At 39.8% G+C, this 19,450-nt stretch overlaps 1 protein-coding gene across 3 annotated transcripts; it reads left to right on the top strand.

The window, feature by feature from the left end:
• Positions 1–5,660: 5,660 nt before the first annotated feature.
• LOC127535515 (uncharacterized) lies at positions 5,661–14,830 on the top strand. Of its 3 annotated transcripts, XM_051953745.1 has the most exons (9): positions 5,661–5,748; positions 6,108–6,159; positions 8,004–8,162; positions 8,755–8,804; positions 9,381–10,110; positions 10,276–10,594; positions 10,686–10,841; positions 11,122–11,214; positions 14,285–14,830. In XM_051953745.1, exons 5-9 carry the CDS (start codon positions 9,395–9,397, stop codon positions 14,621–14,623), a joined length of 1,623 nt encoding a protein of 540 aa, XP_051809705.1. In that variant the 5' UTR covers positions 5,661–5,748; positions 6,108–6,159; positions 8,004–8,162; positions 8,755–8,804; positions 9,381–9,394; the 3' UTR covers positions 14,624–14,830. The 3 variants fall into 3 exon arrangements, with proteins under 3 accessions (XP_051809705.1, XP_051809707.1, XP_051809706.1); XM_051953747.1 differs by lacking the exon at positions 8,755–8,804; XM_051953746.1 differs by lacking the exons at positions 5,661–5,748; positions 6,108–6,159 and having other exon boundaries at positions 7,603–8,162.
• The last annotated feature ends 4,620 nt before the right edge of the window (positions 14,831–19,450 follow it).

Below are 19,450 nucleotides of genomic sequence, written 5' to 3' on the forward strand. Positions count from 1 at the left end.
TCAGCTAAGAACAGGAATCTGAGGCTACTATTCACACAGGCTCACCAAAATTAGAATAGAAGATTGGAAAAATGTTGCCTCTTCTGATAAGTCTTGATTTCAGCTGCGACATTCAGAAGGTAGGGTCAGAAATTGGAGTAAACAACATGAAAGCATGGATCCATCCTGCCTTGTATTAATGGTTCAGGCCAGTAGCGGTAGTGTAATAGTGTGGGGGATAATTTCTTGGCACACTTTGGGCCCGTTAGTACCAATTGAGCATCGTTTAAACACCACAGCCTTCCTGAGTATTGCTGGTAACCGTATCCATCGCTTTGTGACCACAGTGTACCCATCTTCGGATGACTACTTCCAGCAGGATAATGCACCATGTCACAAAGCTCAAATCATCTCAAACTGCTTTCTTGAACATGGCAATGAATTCACTGTACTCCAGTGGCCTCCACCATCACTAGATGTCAATCCAATAGAGCACCTTTGGGATGTGGTGGAATAGAAGATTGGCATCATGGATTTGCAGGCGACAAATCTGCAGCAACTGTATGATGCCATCATGTCAATATGGACCAAAATCTCTGAGAATGTTTTTAACACCTTGTTAAAGTATGCCAGATGCTCAGTGTTTGTTGGTTTGATGTGGAAGTGTGACATTCAAAAAACAAAGGATTCAGAGATCACTGTGGTGGATGGGTGTACATAGAATTTCCAGGTTCTTCATGTTTGCATTCAGTACATTAAAAGCACATGGCCTTGTAGCTGACCATGATCTTCCCCAATTGTAAAGCTTCACTAGTTGATATTTTAATCCAAACAATGTGTCGTATATATGGAGTATAGTGTAATACCCTAAACCACACTTTAGATTAATGTTAAGACAACCATGTTACAGAAATCAGGCAGTTCTTTAGAGAGTGAGGGGGCAGAGAGAAACCGCTTCTATTCATTTTCATAGGAAAACAATACACACATTAAATAGCAGGCTCTAATTATCACGAGAGATAAGCAATATACACTACCAGTAAAGAGATTTAGAACACCTCAATTTTTCAATTTTTTTATTGGAAAATATGCATGTTAATGTCTCATTATACTTTGAAATTAAAACGTAGAACACAAACAAATGAGGTTAAAAATAATCAATTGAGAAAACAAAATATATTCTAAACTTTTAATTCATCAAAGTAGCCACCTTTGGCTGATATAATAGCTGAACACACTCGTGGCATTCTTTGCACAACGGAAATCAAATATTCTTCAGAAAGTTCTTCCCAAATCTGTGGCAGAAGTTCCTATAAATGTGTGGCACTTGCAGGTTGCTTTGCTTTCACTCTTACGTCCAGTTCATCCCAAACCTGCTCCATGGGGTTTAAGACTGGAGAATGAGCTGGCCACTCCATGTTTTCAAGTTTAACATGTATTTTTTCCCCCTCAGGTAGTTGTGGCATAGCCAAGACTTATGTTTTGGGTCATTATCTTGCTTAGAATGAATCCTTGACCAACTAGGAACATACCAAAGGGTTTATAGTGTTTAGTAAGTTTATAGTGCTGCAGAATGCTGTGGTAACTTTTTTTTTTTTTTTCTTCCAGGGTACCTCTCACTCTGTACAAATCACCGACCGTGGATCCAGCAAAAACAGCCCCAGAACATCACGCTTCCTCCTCCATGTTTGATATTTTATGTCACACAGAAGAATCATTCTTTTTCCTACTTTTTATGTACAAAAGTCCTGTGTGATGAATCAAAGATTTAAAATTTTGATTCATCAGTCCATAATACCTTCTTCCAGTCTTTAGTAGTCCATTGGTGGTGTTTCATGGCCCAGTCAAGCCTCTTTCTCTTATTCTGATGTCTTAGTGTAACCAAGTTAGGACTGAGGGCCTTCTGGCTTTCAAGACACTGAACCGACAACGCCACCTAGGAACTTTCACCCTAGGAATGTTATTAATACTGCCTCTCAACAGAGGGTTCCCCTTCTAGAAACACAGGTAAGTGCACAAATGAATACAGAGGCGACTGTATAGGAAAATAAATACAATTTTATTTATACAAAATATATTCAAAACACAAATATTAATATAAACACTCATTAAAACTAGAAACCACACAAGCCCTGCAAAACTATGGACGGAAGAAACCTGTCTGAGTCAAAAGAGCACGGCAACCTAAAAGAAAACAAAACACACTGGGGGAAAGCGAAACTAAAACCAGACAAAACAACTAGAAACTAATGGGGAAAAAAGGAAAAGAAAACCCAACCAAGATAAACCCCAATAAAACAAGGCAAAAGTGGCAAAACTGTAATGAAACAAGAAATAATTAACCATGACAAAGCAATATAACAGTGACAATAAGCATAAGCAAACATTTTGGTTACCTCGGCTGTCCGACCCTACAAACAACCGACACCGTCGGCAGACTCGAGACCGCAGCTGCAAAACGCTGCTCTTAAAAGAACAAACAGTATTAATACAAAACTCACAGCTTACCAGCGTTTTGCATGCTGTACAGCGCGTACCTGTTCCAAGAGCGTTCAGGAGTGTACTGGAGCTACGTCCGTCACTCAATTTAACTCCCCTGGCTGCAACGGCAATTAGTTCCGCCCCCACAGCTGTATGGTATGACGGCTAATCAGCCGGTCACATCAGCAATGGCTTTCTTGCTGCAACTTGACCTGTCAATCCTATAACTCGAAGTCTTCTCTTCACAGTTGAAACTGAGACTTGCTGATGACCACTGTTAAGCTGTGCTTGAAGCTGTTGTCCTGTGAGCCACCTGTCACGCAACTCTCAGACTCTCAGAAACTTGTCTTCTGATTCTGTTGTGGTTTGGGTCTTCCAGACCTCTTCCTGTCAGAGTTTCCCCAAATTTCTGAGTTCCTTTTGATGGTGAAGAAAACTGTACTGACGCCTTGATTTTCTTTGCAATTACTCTGTAGGAAAGATCTGCGTTTTTAAGTGTTATGATGGTCTGTCTCTCTTCTATTATTGCCTTTTTCTCACCATTTTTATAGCAACATACTACTTTCTGCAGTACAATATTGTTCACATAATGCTCTGGAGGGTATGGTGCCACAGCCCGATCTCACGAGGATTCGTGAAACTGTCACGTAAGTTTTAGTTTCGGTTTCGTGCGCACCAACACGATTTCGTCATGTTTTTCGTGCCGCTCACCACGAAATGCGCACCAATGTATTTTAAACGGCGGACTTTTCGTGCCACCCAGAACGTATTTCAAACGAATGTGTGTATTATATTTTTAATGTAAAACCATGGCGAATCCAACGCTATATTTTGCATGACATCGTCCCTAACCATAACCCTAACCATAACCATAACCCGGTGGTACACTTACCTTTTTTTTTTTTTTTTTTTTTTTTTTTTTTTTCCCCAATTTGCATAGGAATTTCAAGAATGTCCGGCGGCCGGCGGCCGCAAACGCGATCACACAAGCAGTATACGCCGATGGACAGCTTAGATCGTCATGAATCCGCTGGTATAAACCACTTTCAGCTGTGATTACCACAGCGGGTTTCGTTGTGAGCAACACGAAAAACATTTCGTGGTGAGCGGCACGAAAAACATGACGAAATCGTGTTGGTGCGCACGAAAAAGAAACAAAAAATTTACGTAACAGTTTCACGAATCCCCGTGAGACCGTGTTGGGTGCCACAGTGTGTTCCAACGTGACTTCTATGCAGACAGACGGGGTTGTAAGTAATCAAGAAAAGTTGGGACACCTGTAGGATTTGGTAGCACCAGCTTTCAAGGCTTGATCAACCTCCATTTCTGCAGAACAGCTTTAATTTGTTAACCCATTTCTTGTTCCCTTAAAAAGACTTTTTTTAAAAAAAAATTCTGAACTGTACATTAATTTTTTTCCCCAGTTTTGGGTAACCTTACCTTTTATTAATCTCTGGCAGTTCACCACTTACTTTAGTACCATTTCAAGCTATTCGTTGGACTTGAACTACTTCCATCCATCCATTATCTATACACCGCTTAATCCTCATTAGGGTCACGGGGGCTGGAGCCTATCCCAGCCGACTTAGGGCGAAGGCAGCGACAGGTCATCAGTCTATCACAGGGCTACATATACAGACAAACAATCACACCCATATTCACACCTACAGGCAATTTAGAATAATCAATTAACCTCAGCATATTTGTAGATTGTGGGAGGAAGTCGGAGGACCTGGAGAAAACCCACGCATGCACAGGAAGAACAGGCAAACTCCATGCAGAAAGATCCTGGGAAGGCCGGGACACAAACCGGGGATCTTCTAGCTGCAAGGTGAAAGTGCTAACCACCACGTCACTGTGCAGCCCATTTCAACTACTTGATTATCAATAAAAAAATGGAAAAATTGGGGCATTCTAAAACTTTTGACCGGTAGTATTTAGCATGAAACCCCTGCTTCCATTTCCATCTGCTTGATGACTTAAAAATTTAGGTAGTCAAAGTTACTGTAGCATGTCTGCTTTTGAGTCATTTTTGTTAATAGTGCTGCAATACAGAATTTGCACAATATCTTTACCTGCACTCACAGAAATGATTCAGGGCAGAATTAATTTTTATGCATTTACGTCTATTTGATTTTATTTATAAACTCGCATTTTTAAAATATATGCATTAAAATTAATTATAATCTACATAATTTAATCAATTCTAAAATGTATTAAATATAATTGGTTAATACATACTAAAATGGTTTAAATAACCAAAGCTATAAAAAAAAACAGGATTCTGTTATTTAAAATTTATGTGATTGGTTGTCATAAAAGTTATGTGAAGTGAAATGGGGAAACCGGAAACGATGTCCTGCACTTCCTCTGGATGCCAACACTCAGGCACGTGTGGGTATAAGCAGTCGTCCATGTGATGGTAAGAAATCTGAGACATCCGGTGTCTAATTAGTAATTACTCCCAAATGTGTCCTAATCGTGCAATTTATATAACATCACATCAATATAAATTTATGTGTGATAAAATTTACGTAGTTCGTGATTATTTTAAGCAGCTTTATCTTGGTCACGTTGCGTGTACCCGCTAGCATCATAGCTAACAAGCTAGCTATTTCATAGCTAGCTTGGAAATACAGCTTGATACCGGACTAAACTAGCCCTTTGCAGTCGGTTTTTGTGCCTGTTAAAATGACTACTCTTTTCATCGGTAGTTTAGCTAGCTAGATAGCATTCCCTTCAGTGTTTCCCCTGGGTTGAAATGGCGGGGGGGGGGGTTGTTTGTCCGTCCCGGGCAGACGAGGTTGTTTTGGTACGTGAAAACTCGATACCTTTCGGTGAAATTCTGCGTTTTGAATGCATAAAAATGACATTTCTGTGATTCTACAGAAATAGTTTAATCTACAATTAAACTTTTTTGGGGGCAGAGGGAAAGTTGCTTCACGAGCTCAGTCATGAATACAAATCACTATCTTGCAGTGTTTGGTCGACGTGGGCCTCTTCTCCCGCCTTTTTTGTCTTAATGCACGCCTCCCTGCTCGTTAAACATCGCTGGTCATGCTGCCTTTTGTGGTGGCTATGACATAATTTTTCCGGCTCACTCTACGTTATACAGAGTGTGCTGCTCGTCTGTTTATGTGGGTAAACATGGAAGCATTTTTGGATGAAAGCTTTTCTTCTCGCCTATATATATATATTTTTTTTTTTTTCAGATACCTAGCTCTTGGGGTATTTTTCTCATTCTCCTCACATCCTGTGTTCTCACCTCCATGTGGCAACATAGATTTTGTAAGTATAAGTTAAAAGATGTACACATCAAAATGTAGCACAGTTTAAATGTAGTTTGTATTCATTTATAGTTCATGTGAACTTAAAATGTGGTTTACAATATCAAGCTGAAATGTTTAGAGTAAGCATGTTTAAAGCATAAATGATTTGTTTTACAACATAAAAACCTTATTAGGCCTGCAATGTATGATCTGTGGGTTTTTCAAAGTTCATTATGCACTTTGAAGAGGAGCTGGCTTTTTTAATGCCTTTTTGTAACATCATGAAAGCTGTTAAACCATAACAACAAACTCAAGCTGAAAGGCAGCTCATTTTACAAATAGCCTAACAGATTTGTTGTTCTTTGTCTTCATTCACAGGTGCTGTGTGAATGTGGCCTTGCAAATTGTGTGACAGTTCGTTATCTACCAGGTATGAGTTATTAAAACATTTTAGGCTGAGGCATTTCCACCATAGCCGAACAGGCCGATATCCCTGTGTATATTTAGACTGTCCTTGCACGTTCACAAGCTGGAAGAAACTTTTGGGTCACACATATCGAACACACAGAAAGTTAGAAACAGCAAGTGCTCAGTCCGCTACGTTCTCATGTCAGACATGTGGGCGTGAAGAACTTTCAACAGAGAAGGAATACTTTAGTCATATTAATCAACACCTTAGGCAGTATGAAAATGTAACTTGTATGTTTGAGGGATGTACATATCAGTCAAACATATATGCTACTTTTAACTCGCATAAAAATCGTAAGCATAATCCACACAGTCTAAAGGATTTTAAAGCAGGTGTAGTTAAAGTCAGTGCTGAGTCTAGTCCAGTGGATGAAGGGCCCACATTTACTGTGGCCATAGATGGTAGTCTGTCAGAATTAGATGAAGGTAGTGATACTGATAATTCAGATGATCTTCCTGAAGTTGTAGAAAAAAAACTTGGCTCTGTTCTATTGAAGTTGGAAAACATTTTCCATGTTCCATCTACAGCAATCGATGAATTGGTTGATGAGCTGCACTACTTGTTGAGTACTGTGTCTGTTTCAACAACTTGTAGCAGTATTTCAGATTTTTTCAAAAGCAAAAACATAGAGGTTGATAGCTTGGTTATTAAGGAATTGTCTGATTCACTTTGTAAATCTAATCCTTTGTTAAACGCACTGGGAAAAGGCGGCCCCCTTGCGACAGCTTATAAGAGAAAAGAGTACTATAAAGAAGTGTTTAAGGTTGTCGAGCCAGTAGAGTTTGTTCTTGATCAAAAAACAAGCAGGTCCTTTCAATATATCCCATTACTGCGATCTTTGCAGCAGGTACTTGATTGTCCTGAAGTGTTGAATAGAGTTATTGATAGCCACAGAACACAGGGCAGTAACACAGACCAGCTTGAAAACCAGCAGTATTGCTCCATAGCAGATGGTGTATACTTCAAAGAAAACCCTTTCCTGTCAGGTGATGAGTTAAAAATTTGTTTAACCTTATACATTGATGACTTCGAATTGTGTAATCCTTTGGGCACATCAAGGAAGAAGCACAAGTTGTGTAGCATATACTGGATTCTTAATAACTTGGGACCAGGCTCTCACTCAGCACTCACCTCTATTTATTTAGCAGTTTTGTGCAAGAGTAATGATGTAAAGACATATGGATATAGAAAAATATTAGAGCCACTATTACACGATCTTGTGACATTAGAAGAGCACGGTGTCTATGTTTCAAAGCTTGGGACTTTTGTCAAAGGAACAGTGCACAGTGTTATTGCTGACAATTTGGGTGCCCACGCTTTGGCTGGTTTTGTAGAGAGCTTTTCTGGGCATTATATTTGTCGATTTTGTACTGCTCAGAAAGAACAGATCCAGTTAACTGATGTTTATTCAGGTGCTTTTTCTCTTAGAACCAAAGAAATACATGAAGCACATCTGAAGACTGCACAGGACACTGAAACGAGTTGCTGTGGTGTGAAGCGAGCTTGCCCTTTAACTGAGCATCTTAACCATTTTCACGTCAGCACAGGCTATCCCCCAGATATAGTGCACGATTTGTTTGAGGGGGTTGTCCCATTTGAACTAGCACTGTGTTTGAGCATTCTGATATCGAAGAAGTATTTTAGTCTTGAATCTCTTAACACATGTATCCTCAAGTTTCCTTTTAAGTGGAGTGACAAAAAGAATCGGCCTCACCTTATACCACACACCTATTCCAGTAGGAAGACAGTAGGTGGCAACGCCCATGAAAATTGGTGCCTTATATGTTTCCTTCCATTTCTGATAGGAGACCTTATACCAGAAGGTGAGCTTGCTTGGCAAGTGATATTAGACCTGAAGGAAATCGTGGAGTTAGTTGTGGCACCTGTTCACAGCAAAGAGACAATCGCCTACCTTGATGTCAAAGTGTCTGAGCACAGACAGAGACTACGTGAGCTTGTCCCAGGTGAGACACTGAAACCTAAACACCACTATCTTGAGCACTATCCACACTTGATCACATGCTTTGGGCCTCTTGTGGGTGTATGGACGATAAGATTTGAGGCAAAACATAGTTTTTTTAAACAAGTTGCCCGACACACGAATAATTTCAGGAATATTGCACTCACTCTGGCAACCAAACACCAGCAATCAATCAGTTATCACTTGCACTCATCTAGTCTCCGTGCTTCAAATCTGGAAGTGACAAATGTCTCCACAGTCCCTATTGATGTTCTGAATGAGGAGGTTGTAGTGGCTCTCAGACAGAAATATCCAGACATTAGTCAAGTTAATCTCACAAAGAATGTCACAACTAGGGGGATCAACTACAGAAATGGAATGATGGTTGTATGTGATTCAACTGCTGGAATGCCTGAATTTGCAGAGATTCTACAAATGTGTATAGTGGGAGATGAGTTGAGCTTCATAGTTCGTTTATATTTTGCTTGGTATCAGAATCATTTCAGGGCCTTTCAGTTGACTTTGTCACCAGATAGAAAGGTTGCCCTTGTTCAGTTTGAGGAGCTAAGAGATTGCTACCCACTTGTGGCCTACAGAGTTGGATCCAGACGTATGGTGACCCTGAAGAGACACATCGTCATCAAAGGTTTGATTTGCATATGCTACAGCGCTGTGAAAATTATTCTGTAACAGAGTTTGTGGGAAGGGTTGAAGACAGTGTAAGGTAGATTCTTCACTAGTCACCTTTCCTGGCTTCCACTCTTTGCTTAACTCCTCACCCCTCCTCCTCACTCTCCAAGTCTCTTCTAGCCGTCTCACCACTAACCACCTCTCTTACCTCCTCCTTACTCTCACCCTCTACCTTGCTGTCTGAGCCTCTGCTCTGCTAACCTCTCTTACCCTCCTCCGACCACCTCTTTTGCCATTCTCCTCACTCTTCTAGCCTCTTCTCTTTCCAAACCATTCTGTTACCCACCTCACTCTAGTATTTTCCCCCCCTACAAGCCACCTCTCTCATAACCTCTTCTTTTAACCATCTCTACTTTCTCCTACTCCATCCTCTGTCTTCCACCTGTTCTCCCTTTACTAGCATTCTGTCTTCATTAACACATCAGTTATAGGTTAATACTGTCTCCTGTCCATGCACTCTGCTTGGGTGGTTAAGTATTTAAATAACCAGACTAATGTCTGTCCACCCTGTTTGTTTGTGTCTCCACCTTAGATTAGCAAAGCAGGATGGCAGGACGAGTAACTTTCAGAGTCCTCTTTGGAGGTGAAGACGATGCAAGAAAACTCACCATTGAATCTGGAATACCAAACACTGTGGAGGAATTCGCTCTTCAAATAAAGACTTTCTTCCAAGTGACTGAGCCATTCAGACTTCAGTACAGAGACAGAGAAATGGATGATCAGTTCATGAACCTCTTGTCAACTTCAGAACTTGAAGATAAAGCTACTGTGAAAGTAGTGTACATACCTTCTGAGACAACCAGCTCTAATCCACTCTCAAGGGATACCAGCCCTACAATCCCAGGTACTCCTTCCAGTGTCAACTCCTCATCACATGAGCCAAATGATTCAGACTCCTACAGCAGCAATGATACCATCATCTTGTCATCGCCCGAGACCCGGTCCTGTTCTTGGCCCAAAGTCTTTGTTGTTCCTCGCTTCTCATACTTTGCTGAGATGATGCTCCACACTGGAAATGATGAGTTCAGTGCACACGGAACTTTGCTGTCTCCGACCCCAAAAACACGTTCTGATATTCTTGAGGGCCTAGCTGAAGAAATCATGAAGTATACAGCATATCCAAAGGATGAGCAGTTAGAAGAAGTGGCCAAGGCTCTGATACAGTCCCATCCATGTCTCCTGGAGAAAGGCACTCGCAGTGGCTACTGTGGTTGGAAGCACTACTTGAAAATAAAGATGATGAACTTCAGATCAAAGCTTAGGTATGTGTTTTATTTAATGGGATCTATTTTGTTCCCCTCCTAAGCACCAAGTCTTTTGCTTTAACACATTTGTGCTGGCGCAAGGTGGTGAAAGATATTAAATGTCAGTCCAGCAGATTCATAGACTTGCATTTAATGTTAAAATAAAATTATTATTCTTCTCAGCCGAGCTGGACATCGTGAGGTTGCAGTCAACTCTCTGAAGAATAAACGGAAAGGCCAGGAGAAGCCAGCAGCCAACATCAAGAAGCCCAGGAAGGCAGAAGTTAATTTCTGTCCAAACATTCCCAGAGGTGAAACAAGAGAGAGAATGGAGGCAGATAGGGTAGCTCTACTGTCAGAGGTAAAAAAGAAGAAAAAGGATGAGGCTGCAATCAGGAAGATGATGCAGTATACCTTCTCGATCAGGAGGCAGGAGGTTCTCCAGGAGCCAGCCATTCCAGACTTCCAAAACAGATGGCCAGCACTCTTTGATGTCAGTGAGGTCAGTGTGAATCTGAAGTGTAATAACTTGGTCTATCAATGACCTTTACGAACTGTTAAAATCTATATTCTGTCTGTGTTGTCTTTCACAGATCAACTTGGAGTTTATGCGACTGACAACTGTACCTCTGACCTCCAAATTCCTGGGAGAACTGGATCGTCAGACCGACAACCTGATCAAGGTTTTTAATGCCAAAGGTGGAGCTACAGGAAGAAAGATCACCACCATAATGGCCCAGATGGATAATGTAATTTTTTTTTTGGTAATCTGATAAGCATATGGTTGGTGCGACTCAGCTGTATATGAAAGCGCATATGTTAAATTTTGAAATGTTTTTCTGGCCCTTTTAAAATTTCTGTTTACTAAATGGACTATACCTGTGTGAGCTTTACCTGAGTGGGGTAAAACAATGTGATGGGGTGGTCAAGTAGGGAAATGTCAGTGACTTGGTTAGCCTCAACACCTGTGTGTTAATGTGTCTCTGACATGGACAAGTATGGAATCATTATTTTTACATTTTTTTGCAGAACAAACACACCAACGTGAGGCGTGATTGTGTGCTGAGCTGTCTGAGCATCTACCTCAATGAAGACCTGGGCACGCTGGTTAAAGAATATGTGGTATGTCAGCCTACTGTCCTTTGTGCCAGATGTAATTAATTTCCATCCAGATGTGCCTGATGCGTTCATGAGAATGGGATGGACATGCGGACACACTGACCTTGACCACCAATAGTTCATCATTGAGTCAAATGGGTTTGTTTTGAGTGGGAAATTCCCCCAGTGCAAATGGTGGTCGTGCTGGTACTTTGTAGGAAGTAAATTCACTTGGTCCAGAGGAGCCTGAGGATAAAGAGGGTCGGGTCCTGGCACCTAAACGCCTCCACTATGCCAGGGATGACAATTCTCACCCAAACAACAAGGTGAGGACACAGACACTTCATAGTTCTTATGAACCAGCAGTTTTTACTTCATAGTAAGAAATGCCTTTCAGATAATGTCAGGTCATTTTGATTCTTGGTTCTGATCAGCTGGATTCTGTTTGTGGGGGGATGTCACTAGGATGCATGTTGTGGACTGTCTGCTTATGAACTCCAGCGCCTTGAGAACATCATACAGAAGGAAGCCTTCTTGTCTTCTTTGAAGATATGGCAAGTATGTGGACATGTTAATTGGAACTTTAACCAATACAAGACTCACCGCTGTTCTCCAGTTCACTCTCTCTCCCTCTCACACTTTGTCTCCACCATCTCTCCTCTCGGCCTCTCTTTCTCTCCCTCCTGCTCTTTCATTGTTGTCCACTACTGTCCTCTCCCTCTCTCATTCTGTCTGTCTTTCTCTTATACTCCCTCGTTATCTCCCACCAGTGTAACGTCACACATACATTGAGCATGGGATTTTAAAAATGTCAGATTTGGTCTTAATGGGTTATTCTCTTTTTTTTTTTTTTTTTTTTACAGTGTAGTTTACAACGGTAATGTCATTGCTGTCTTCCTCTGTCAGCATACCTTGTAGTATATTTAGAATTGCTGTTCATGGAGAGAAACAATGGGATAATTATTGTTTTTTCTCTATCAAAAGGCAGCTGAGGATCTGAGGCAGTCAGTAAAGCCGAAGCCAGATGTCAAGAGGTAAGCATGTGAGGGGGAAAGGTTGGTCATTTTTTTCTTCCCTATCATCCTGCTTCCAACCCGCCTCTAACTCCTACTGTCCTCTCTTAGGCTGACGCAAGACAGCTCACTTTTTACAGGTGCTGAAAAGTGAAATCATTTCCACTTTTTAACCCTTTAAACTGCAGTCAATTCCAACCATTTTCAGTACAAAAAATCGCTAATATTCTATTTTTAAATAAAAAAAATGACGAAAAATACACGGAATATTGGACACACATCGCGAGGTGCATTTCCTTGAAAACGACCGATTCGGGGATTTTATACCGACTTCAGGACATGTTTTGGATAAAATAGTTTACTGGCTTGTGTTGTCTGGATGTAAAAGGTTGGATTATGGCCGTTTTTTGTGGAATATTTTCATCTGTGTGTAATAATGAACCCGGAAATGTGAGTCGCGCTGTGTGCGTTGAAGCCGTGTATAGAGAACGGATGGATGGATATTCGTTTTTGTCGGACAAATGTGTTTTTCTCACCCGCTGTGGTAATCACATCTGAAAGTGGTTTATACCGGCGGATTCATGAGAATCTAAGCTTTCCATCGCCGTATAGTGTTTGTATAAGCGCGTTTGCAGCCGTCGGACATTCTTGAAATTCCTATGCAAATTAGTAAGTGTACCGCTGGCGGTACACTGAAGCGCACTGAAGCGCAAAGGGTTAATGCTGCTCAGGACCTCCCCTGTTAATTACATTACAAGGTCAGGTTTTGTCACTAGGTAGCAAAAACTGGGCAAAACACAATGCGAGTCAGCTTTAGACTTAACAGGTTTGATGCACACACTCCACTACTTCCTGACTGGAAGACTATCTTTATTTCCTGTACCATACTATTGTTTTAAGTGATTTATCAGGTGAAGGCTGGATGTGCCCAGGCTCAACTCAAACATGTGAGAACAATACTACTACTTTAAAGAATAACTGTCAGATTTGTAATTGTTGCCACCTTGACAGAAAAGTGCACAATATTCAAGAGTACTGCTGCATATGTTAATGTGCAGCAGTACTTGTATTGGTTGGAACTCTAACCAATACAAGACTGACCGCTGTTCTCCAGTTCACTCTCTCACACTTTGTGTCTCCGCCATCTCTCCTCTCTTTCTCTCCCTCCTGCTCTTTCATAGTTGTCCACTACTGTCCTCTCCCTCTCTCATTCGGTCTGTCTTTCTCCCATACTCACTCGCTATCTCCCACCAGTATAACGTCACACATACATTGAGCATGGGATTTTAAAAATGTCAGATTTGGTCATGAGTGAGGTTTGGAGAGGGTTGGATAGGAGAAGAGTAAACCTTACTCCTACAAGAGTTTAGGAGAGAGGAGGTGAGTAGAGATGGCAAAGGGTGGGAGAGGGGGTTGGAGAGTTTTGCCTCATTTCCTTCAATACTTTTTACCTGAACATCAATGAACTGTTTATTTGGCTCTTACAGCTACTGGCTATGTATTTACATCACTGATCTCTGAACAAAACCAATTTGCGGAGGGGGGGTTCCTGGTTCTGTATCTTCATATATCTATATATTTTTAGTTGGTGTTTTGTTAACTGCATTTTTTTTATGGCAGGTCAAAGGCTTCATTGGGAAAAAAAGCAGTCTCTGCAGTCTCCCCGGAAATCCCTTCGTCTTAAAGAAGCACACATACTTACCCCCAGTGAAGGATCAACCCATAAACATGTGAGAACAAGACTACTACTTGAAAGGATAATTTTCAAATTTTTAATTGTTGTCACCTTGATAGAAAAGTGCACATTTTGAGAGTAGGCTGTGTATAATCTCATGTTAACAAGAACACATAATGCATCCTTAAGACTTTTTCTTTTTTTTTCCAGGCTTGTAGGAGGTGATCAAAGGTCTTGAGTCATTGTTACCTTGAGCTTGCATCGATCTCATTCTCATGAACGCATACAGTGCCTTAAAGAAATATCTTCAATTTAACGCTCAGTTGGCCTAAGGAGGAGCTGCTTGGATTTTGGTGGTCAAGTTTAGGGTCACACAGCCCATTGTTCTGTTCTCTTTATTTTTCAGGACATTGAATCCAGAGAGGCTGAGGCAGACATTGCAGAGAAAACCATGGGCATCTACACAGTCCGAGCAGAGGGTCATGGTTCTGATGATTCTGATGGTCCAGGTGATGGACGCTTTGCTGATGTCGGTGTTGTGCTGGAAGGCGTGGAAGTCCTCCATAACCTGCAGAGTATCAGCCATGCATGCGTGATGCTTTATGGACTGATCTACGCACTCAACTTGAGCTATCCAAAAAGCCTGAAGCGTACATTCGAGGTGTACCAAAAAATCCTGATGGACCTGGACTCAACCAAGCTTTCACCAAAAGTACAGGCACTGAAACTCAAATTGCTTCAGTGATTTGGCTGGCAATAATGCACTTACAGAGCTCATTCCTCATTTTTCTTTTTGCTTTTTTCCCCTGGTTAGACAGGATCTTGTGTTTAAATAATCCCTTAGTTCTTGAAGGGTACTTCAAGGAAATACCTGTTTGTTAAATGCGTATCTGTAAAAGATTTTTATTTAGTTTTGGTGTCCAAATATGCCTCAGCTCAAACAGTATTTTTCTTTCTCCAGATTTCGTGGCAGCTAGTTAAGTGTTTCAAAAATTTTTAAATGTTTAAAAGATTTATTTTATTTTGAAAAGGTGCTTCAGTTCCTGCCAAAGCCTTTCATCACTCAAGTTGTTACATTGAAGTTAAACTATGGCCAAAATGCAACTTAGGGCCTTGTTGTGAACGTACACAAGTCAGACTTTTAAATACATAATTAAAACAGAAACGTCACTTTGAGATGTAGCGTAATTTAATTTCAAAATGCCGTTTAAAACAAAATTACGCTTTATCTTAGTGACGTTTCCGTCATGAGGTATTTAAATAAAAATTTGACTTCTTTAGTTCAGTTATTGCACAAAATTATGCAATTAAAACATATTGTACATGCCATTTTTGCACTTTGCTCTGTTGAGCTGAATTATTTGACAGATTTGTTACACTGCCATTTTTGCACTTTACTCTGTTGAGCTGAATGTTGACAGATTTAGTGGACTTTCGTGTTTTTGCCTCATGTCATGCTTTATATGCAGATTAATTTTTTTACAGTTAAAAATTCTACAGATTAGATTGATTAGAAAGATGAAAGTTTTTGTACACGCATTAACATTGAAGATATTAAAAGGCTTTAATGGCAATAAATCTGTTGAATCAACAATGTGGTCTGATAGTTCTTATGCATCATTAAGATTATACTGAATGGAAAAGAATTACATAAGTGTGATGCATTTTGATTAATTTAGTTTATTACATAAGCATAAATAACATGTAATTCAAACAATATATTTTATGTATTTTAAATAAATACTGTCATTATTATTAATTTAGAGTAATTATACTTTATTAATACTAAATACATAAACCTGACGATTATGCATTTCAAATAAATAGGCTTTATTACACTAATGAATATACATCATGTAAGGTTTATTTTGTAGCTTTGTGTCAAAATTATCTAAAAAAAAGTAAATGGAAATTTGTCATTTAATAAAATTACATAAATCTTAAAAGTTAGGGTCAAATATTTCTGTGAGTGTGTAATCACAATATTGCTACAAAAATGGTTTTATTTTTTTATTAATAGGGTTCAAATTAATGGCATACTTGCAATGTGTTATGTGACCGTAACAGTTGAGTCACTGACAGGCTGCAAAAATGTACAAAATCAGGGATCACCAATCTCCATGTCATGCGCTCCAAATATGTCACTGCCAGAACATCGGGGAGCCTTCGTCACATCAGTCTCCCACACAGGAGTCAACCAAACTACGGGAAGCTTTGTAGATTTGTCAGCATGTGAGAGACAGAAACAGATTTTTTCACTGAACAGAATACATGATAATAAATGATTGTAGGAAAGATAAAACCATCCTTTAGGAAATGATCTAAAAGGTTTGCATGGGAAAAAAATCCTTCAAGCCTGTCAATTTGTGCTTCAGCAAAAACATTTGTGCCCATGTGTGTACTCTGACACTCATGAGGAATACACTGAGACAAGATGGAGTCACATGTGCAGCACTGAAGCAATTATTTATATCTCCAGCCTTTTGTTTGTCAATGACTAGTAAAATAAATATGCACTGAAAACTGTAATACTGGTTGAAGTTAAAAAGAACAGTAACATCCAGAAATCTGTCTTCTTTTTCTTCATGTTTTATGCAATAGGACACACATAACACAAAAGGTGACAGTATAATATAATAGATACTGTAATGTGTTGAAAACATGCAATCACACAGCTGTCAAGTCAACTTGTACAGCAGAAAACCCCAGGAATATATCTTGTGTTGTTAGATCTTTGATTTGAAAAAAAAATTCATAGCAAATGCTTTAAGTAGTAAAAAAAAAATAAAAAAAATGCAGACATGTATATTGGGAGGAGGAACCTCCACAAGAGAGCACTGAAGGATGACATGTCACATCTGCAAGAGGAAAAACGTGCAATATTACCATTTTTAGAGTATTATTTTGTGTTTGTGTTTTGTGTTATGTGAACCTTGTGAGAAGATATTTGGAAAGGTTATAGTTTAACTTGAAATTGTACTGTATCCATAAGTTCAAAAATGAAACACCAAACAACTGTTTCCAGAAAACATTCACCAGAACCAGACCCATGTTTCCAGTGAAATGGTCTAAGATTTGGCTTCTCTGCTCTATTGTTAAGATGCTGATTGTACCCAGTACCGCCTCTTCCTACAAAAAAACCCCCAAAACTCAAAATCAAGAATTTAGGTCTCATTCATCGTGTTTGTGTTTCCATTACACTGTATTGCTTATTTATTCATTTGGCCTCACATGTTGTTTTTGTGTTGTATTCTGTTTTCAATGTGATGGGTATCTTTCAGTGTCAGTTGTCAATATGCAGTGTAGTTTAATATATCAGTAATAATCAGTGAACATCAGAAATAGATGCCATGATTCGGTAGACAAACATTCTTGACTGGTGTCGTCACTGTTGCTCCTTTTCATGCAATGAATCGTTTGCCTGTAACATATGGTTAATGTTGTGAAAGGATATAATTTGACCCAAATCAGGATCTTTTCCAAACCTTAATCAAGTAGTTTTGGTGCCTGAACTTTGGCTGTTATGCAGTATCCCATGCCTGCTAGTATAAAGGAGCTGATTCTCAGAGCTGGTAGATTTCTGCAAAGCTTTTTATAAAAACTTCTCAACTCTTGTCGCACTCCTAACAGACTTAAAAGATAAGGCAAAGTTTGTGTGGTCTGCCCAGTGTCAGGTGGTTTTTAAAAATGTGAAGACTTTGCTGTATGCTGCTCTGGTCCTGACTGCTCCACGCCTGGATCAGCCTTTCAAACTGGAAGTGTATATGCTTGTCGTTTTGGGCAAGTGCAACTGTGCTTGAAGGAAAGAGATGGAGTGAATAGACCAGTTTGCTACTTGTCAAAGAAGATTAACTCTTACCAGCTTTACTATTTGACTATTGAGAATGAACCATTGACTCTCATTTGGACCTTTCAGCATTTTGAGGTGTATGTCAGTACTAAATGGCTCTAGTTCATTTCTGTTGATTTTGTGAGTGGCTGCTTAATGTAATCAGGAGCACCTCTGGACCCCAGGGTGCTCCCAGGCTAGTTAAGAGCTGGCTGCATTGTAATCACTCTCTTCACTCCCCTGTACAGGTAACAAACACACTGGTTTGGTTGTGGTTTTACAACCCCATACTATTTTGGCTTTAATTTGATTTCATTCAAGTAAATAATAATAAAAAAAGCTTTACTGTTGATACTTTGTGTGCCTCTCATTGTGTTGTGGCCATGTTGAGCCAAGTCAGGGCAACCAAACAGTGAGTAAAAAAAAAAAAAAAAAAAAAAGACTCAAGTCAGATATTGAGTTGAGTTGCACTGCTGCTAAAAAAACACCATGAGTGTATCTCTCAAATGCAGCTTTTACAAAACTGTGATGTTTGATGCTATAAGACAAGTTGAACCTTTAATGAAAGCAGCTTGTAACTGTATAGCACTTCATTTTACTTTCAAGCATTTGCTAACACAGCTTAATCACTGTACAGGTCAACATTTACTGGACTTCTTTCAGTATGCTTTTGATAGTATGTTACCCATTAACAGTAGTCCAATTGAAGCCCAAAGCCTGAGTCACTAAAAGAAATCCCATACTGACAAACAATGATGTGTTAGACTTCTCTGAGGATTTTAACACTTGGAACCATATGCATGATTCTCCTTATCATAATATTTAGCCAGGTTTAAAGGCAAATATGGTGAAGTCTTTCTACAGCATTGCAGCATCTAAACAACAGAAGGTGACTAGAAATGAGAATTGGTTCTCTATTTGCTAGACTCTCAAAATCTTAATGGTGATTGACAGCCATAAACACCTACATACATAAAATGGAGTTCAAAGGGGTTCATTTGCATCCACAACAAGATGGTTTTTGACAATTTCCCAGCTGCTCACGGTGGGAAACTTTCTAGAGATAATGATCCTTCCTGACAGAATTGGTGCAATCAAACTCGTTTCTGCAGGTTCTTTTCATTGTGTATACTCCACCCTAACAAGGACATTTTCAAAGCTAGGAAGTAAGAAGGCTTACAACTAGGAAGAAACTTGTGTGTCCAAGAGAAACTTTAAAAATATGATAGGGGTTTGGCACAAGTTACCCAGTTAAGGTGCTATATTAGGGTAAAGGAATGAATTGTGTCCCATTTTTAGAATGAGTTTACGTTTAGGATTGTTCAATTACCAGCCCTTAAAGATAGATGTAGCTGTCAACAGGAGCAGGTATTTCTGAAGCTGTCCAAAGGGAAAGAGAAAAGCTGGCAGGAGAAGATAGAAACAGTGACAGACTGACAGATGGAATGAGACACACCAGTGATTCATGCCATGTCAAAGAGCCTTGTGATGGTGACGGGTGAGAAGAACCTCACACTCACCCCAAGAACAGCGGCATTGTTGTTCTCTAGGTCATTATTCCTGCCACATGTGGTCTGCATGAGGATGCAGTGCAGTGTTAATGTTTAAAGTAGTGCACCTCCCATCTCATTTTGAAACAGAGAAGAGTACTGGCATGAACTGCACTACATATATTTGACTGCCATGGAAATAACTGGAAAGAGGAACTACGTGTATGTGTATGATCTTGTCATTGTTCTATTA

Source organism: Acanthochromis polyacanthus, chromosome 9 (assembly GCF_021347895.1).
Source record: "Acanthochromis polyacanthus isolate Apoly-LR-REF ecotype Palm Island chromosome 9, KAUST_Apoly_ChrSc, whole genome shotgun sequence".
NCBI classification, from domain to species: domain Eukaryota; kingdom Metazoa; phylum Chordata; class Actinopteri; family Pomacentridae; genus Acanthochromis; species Acanthochromis polyacanthus.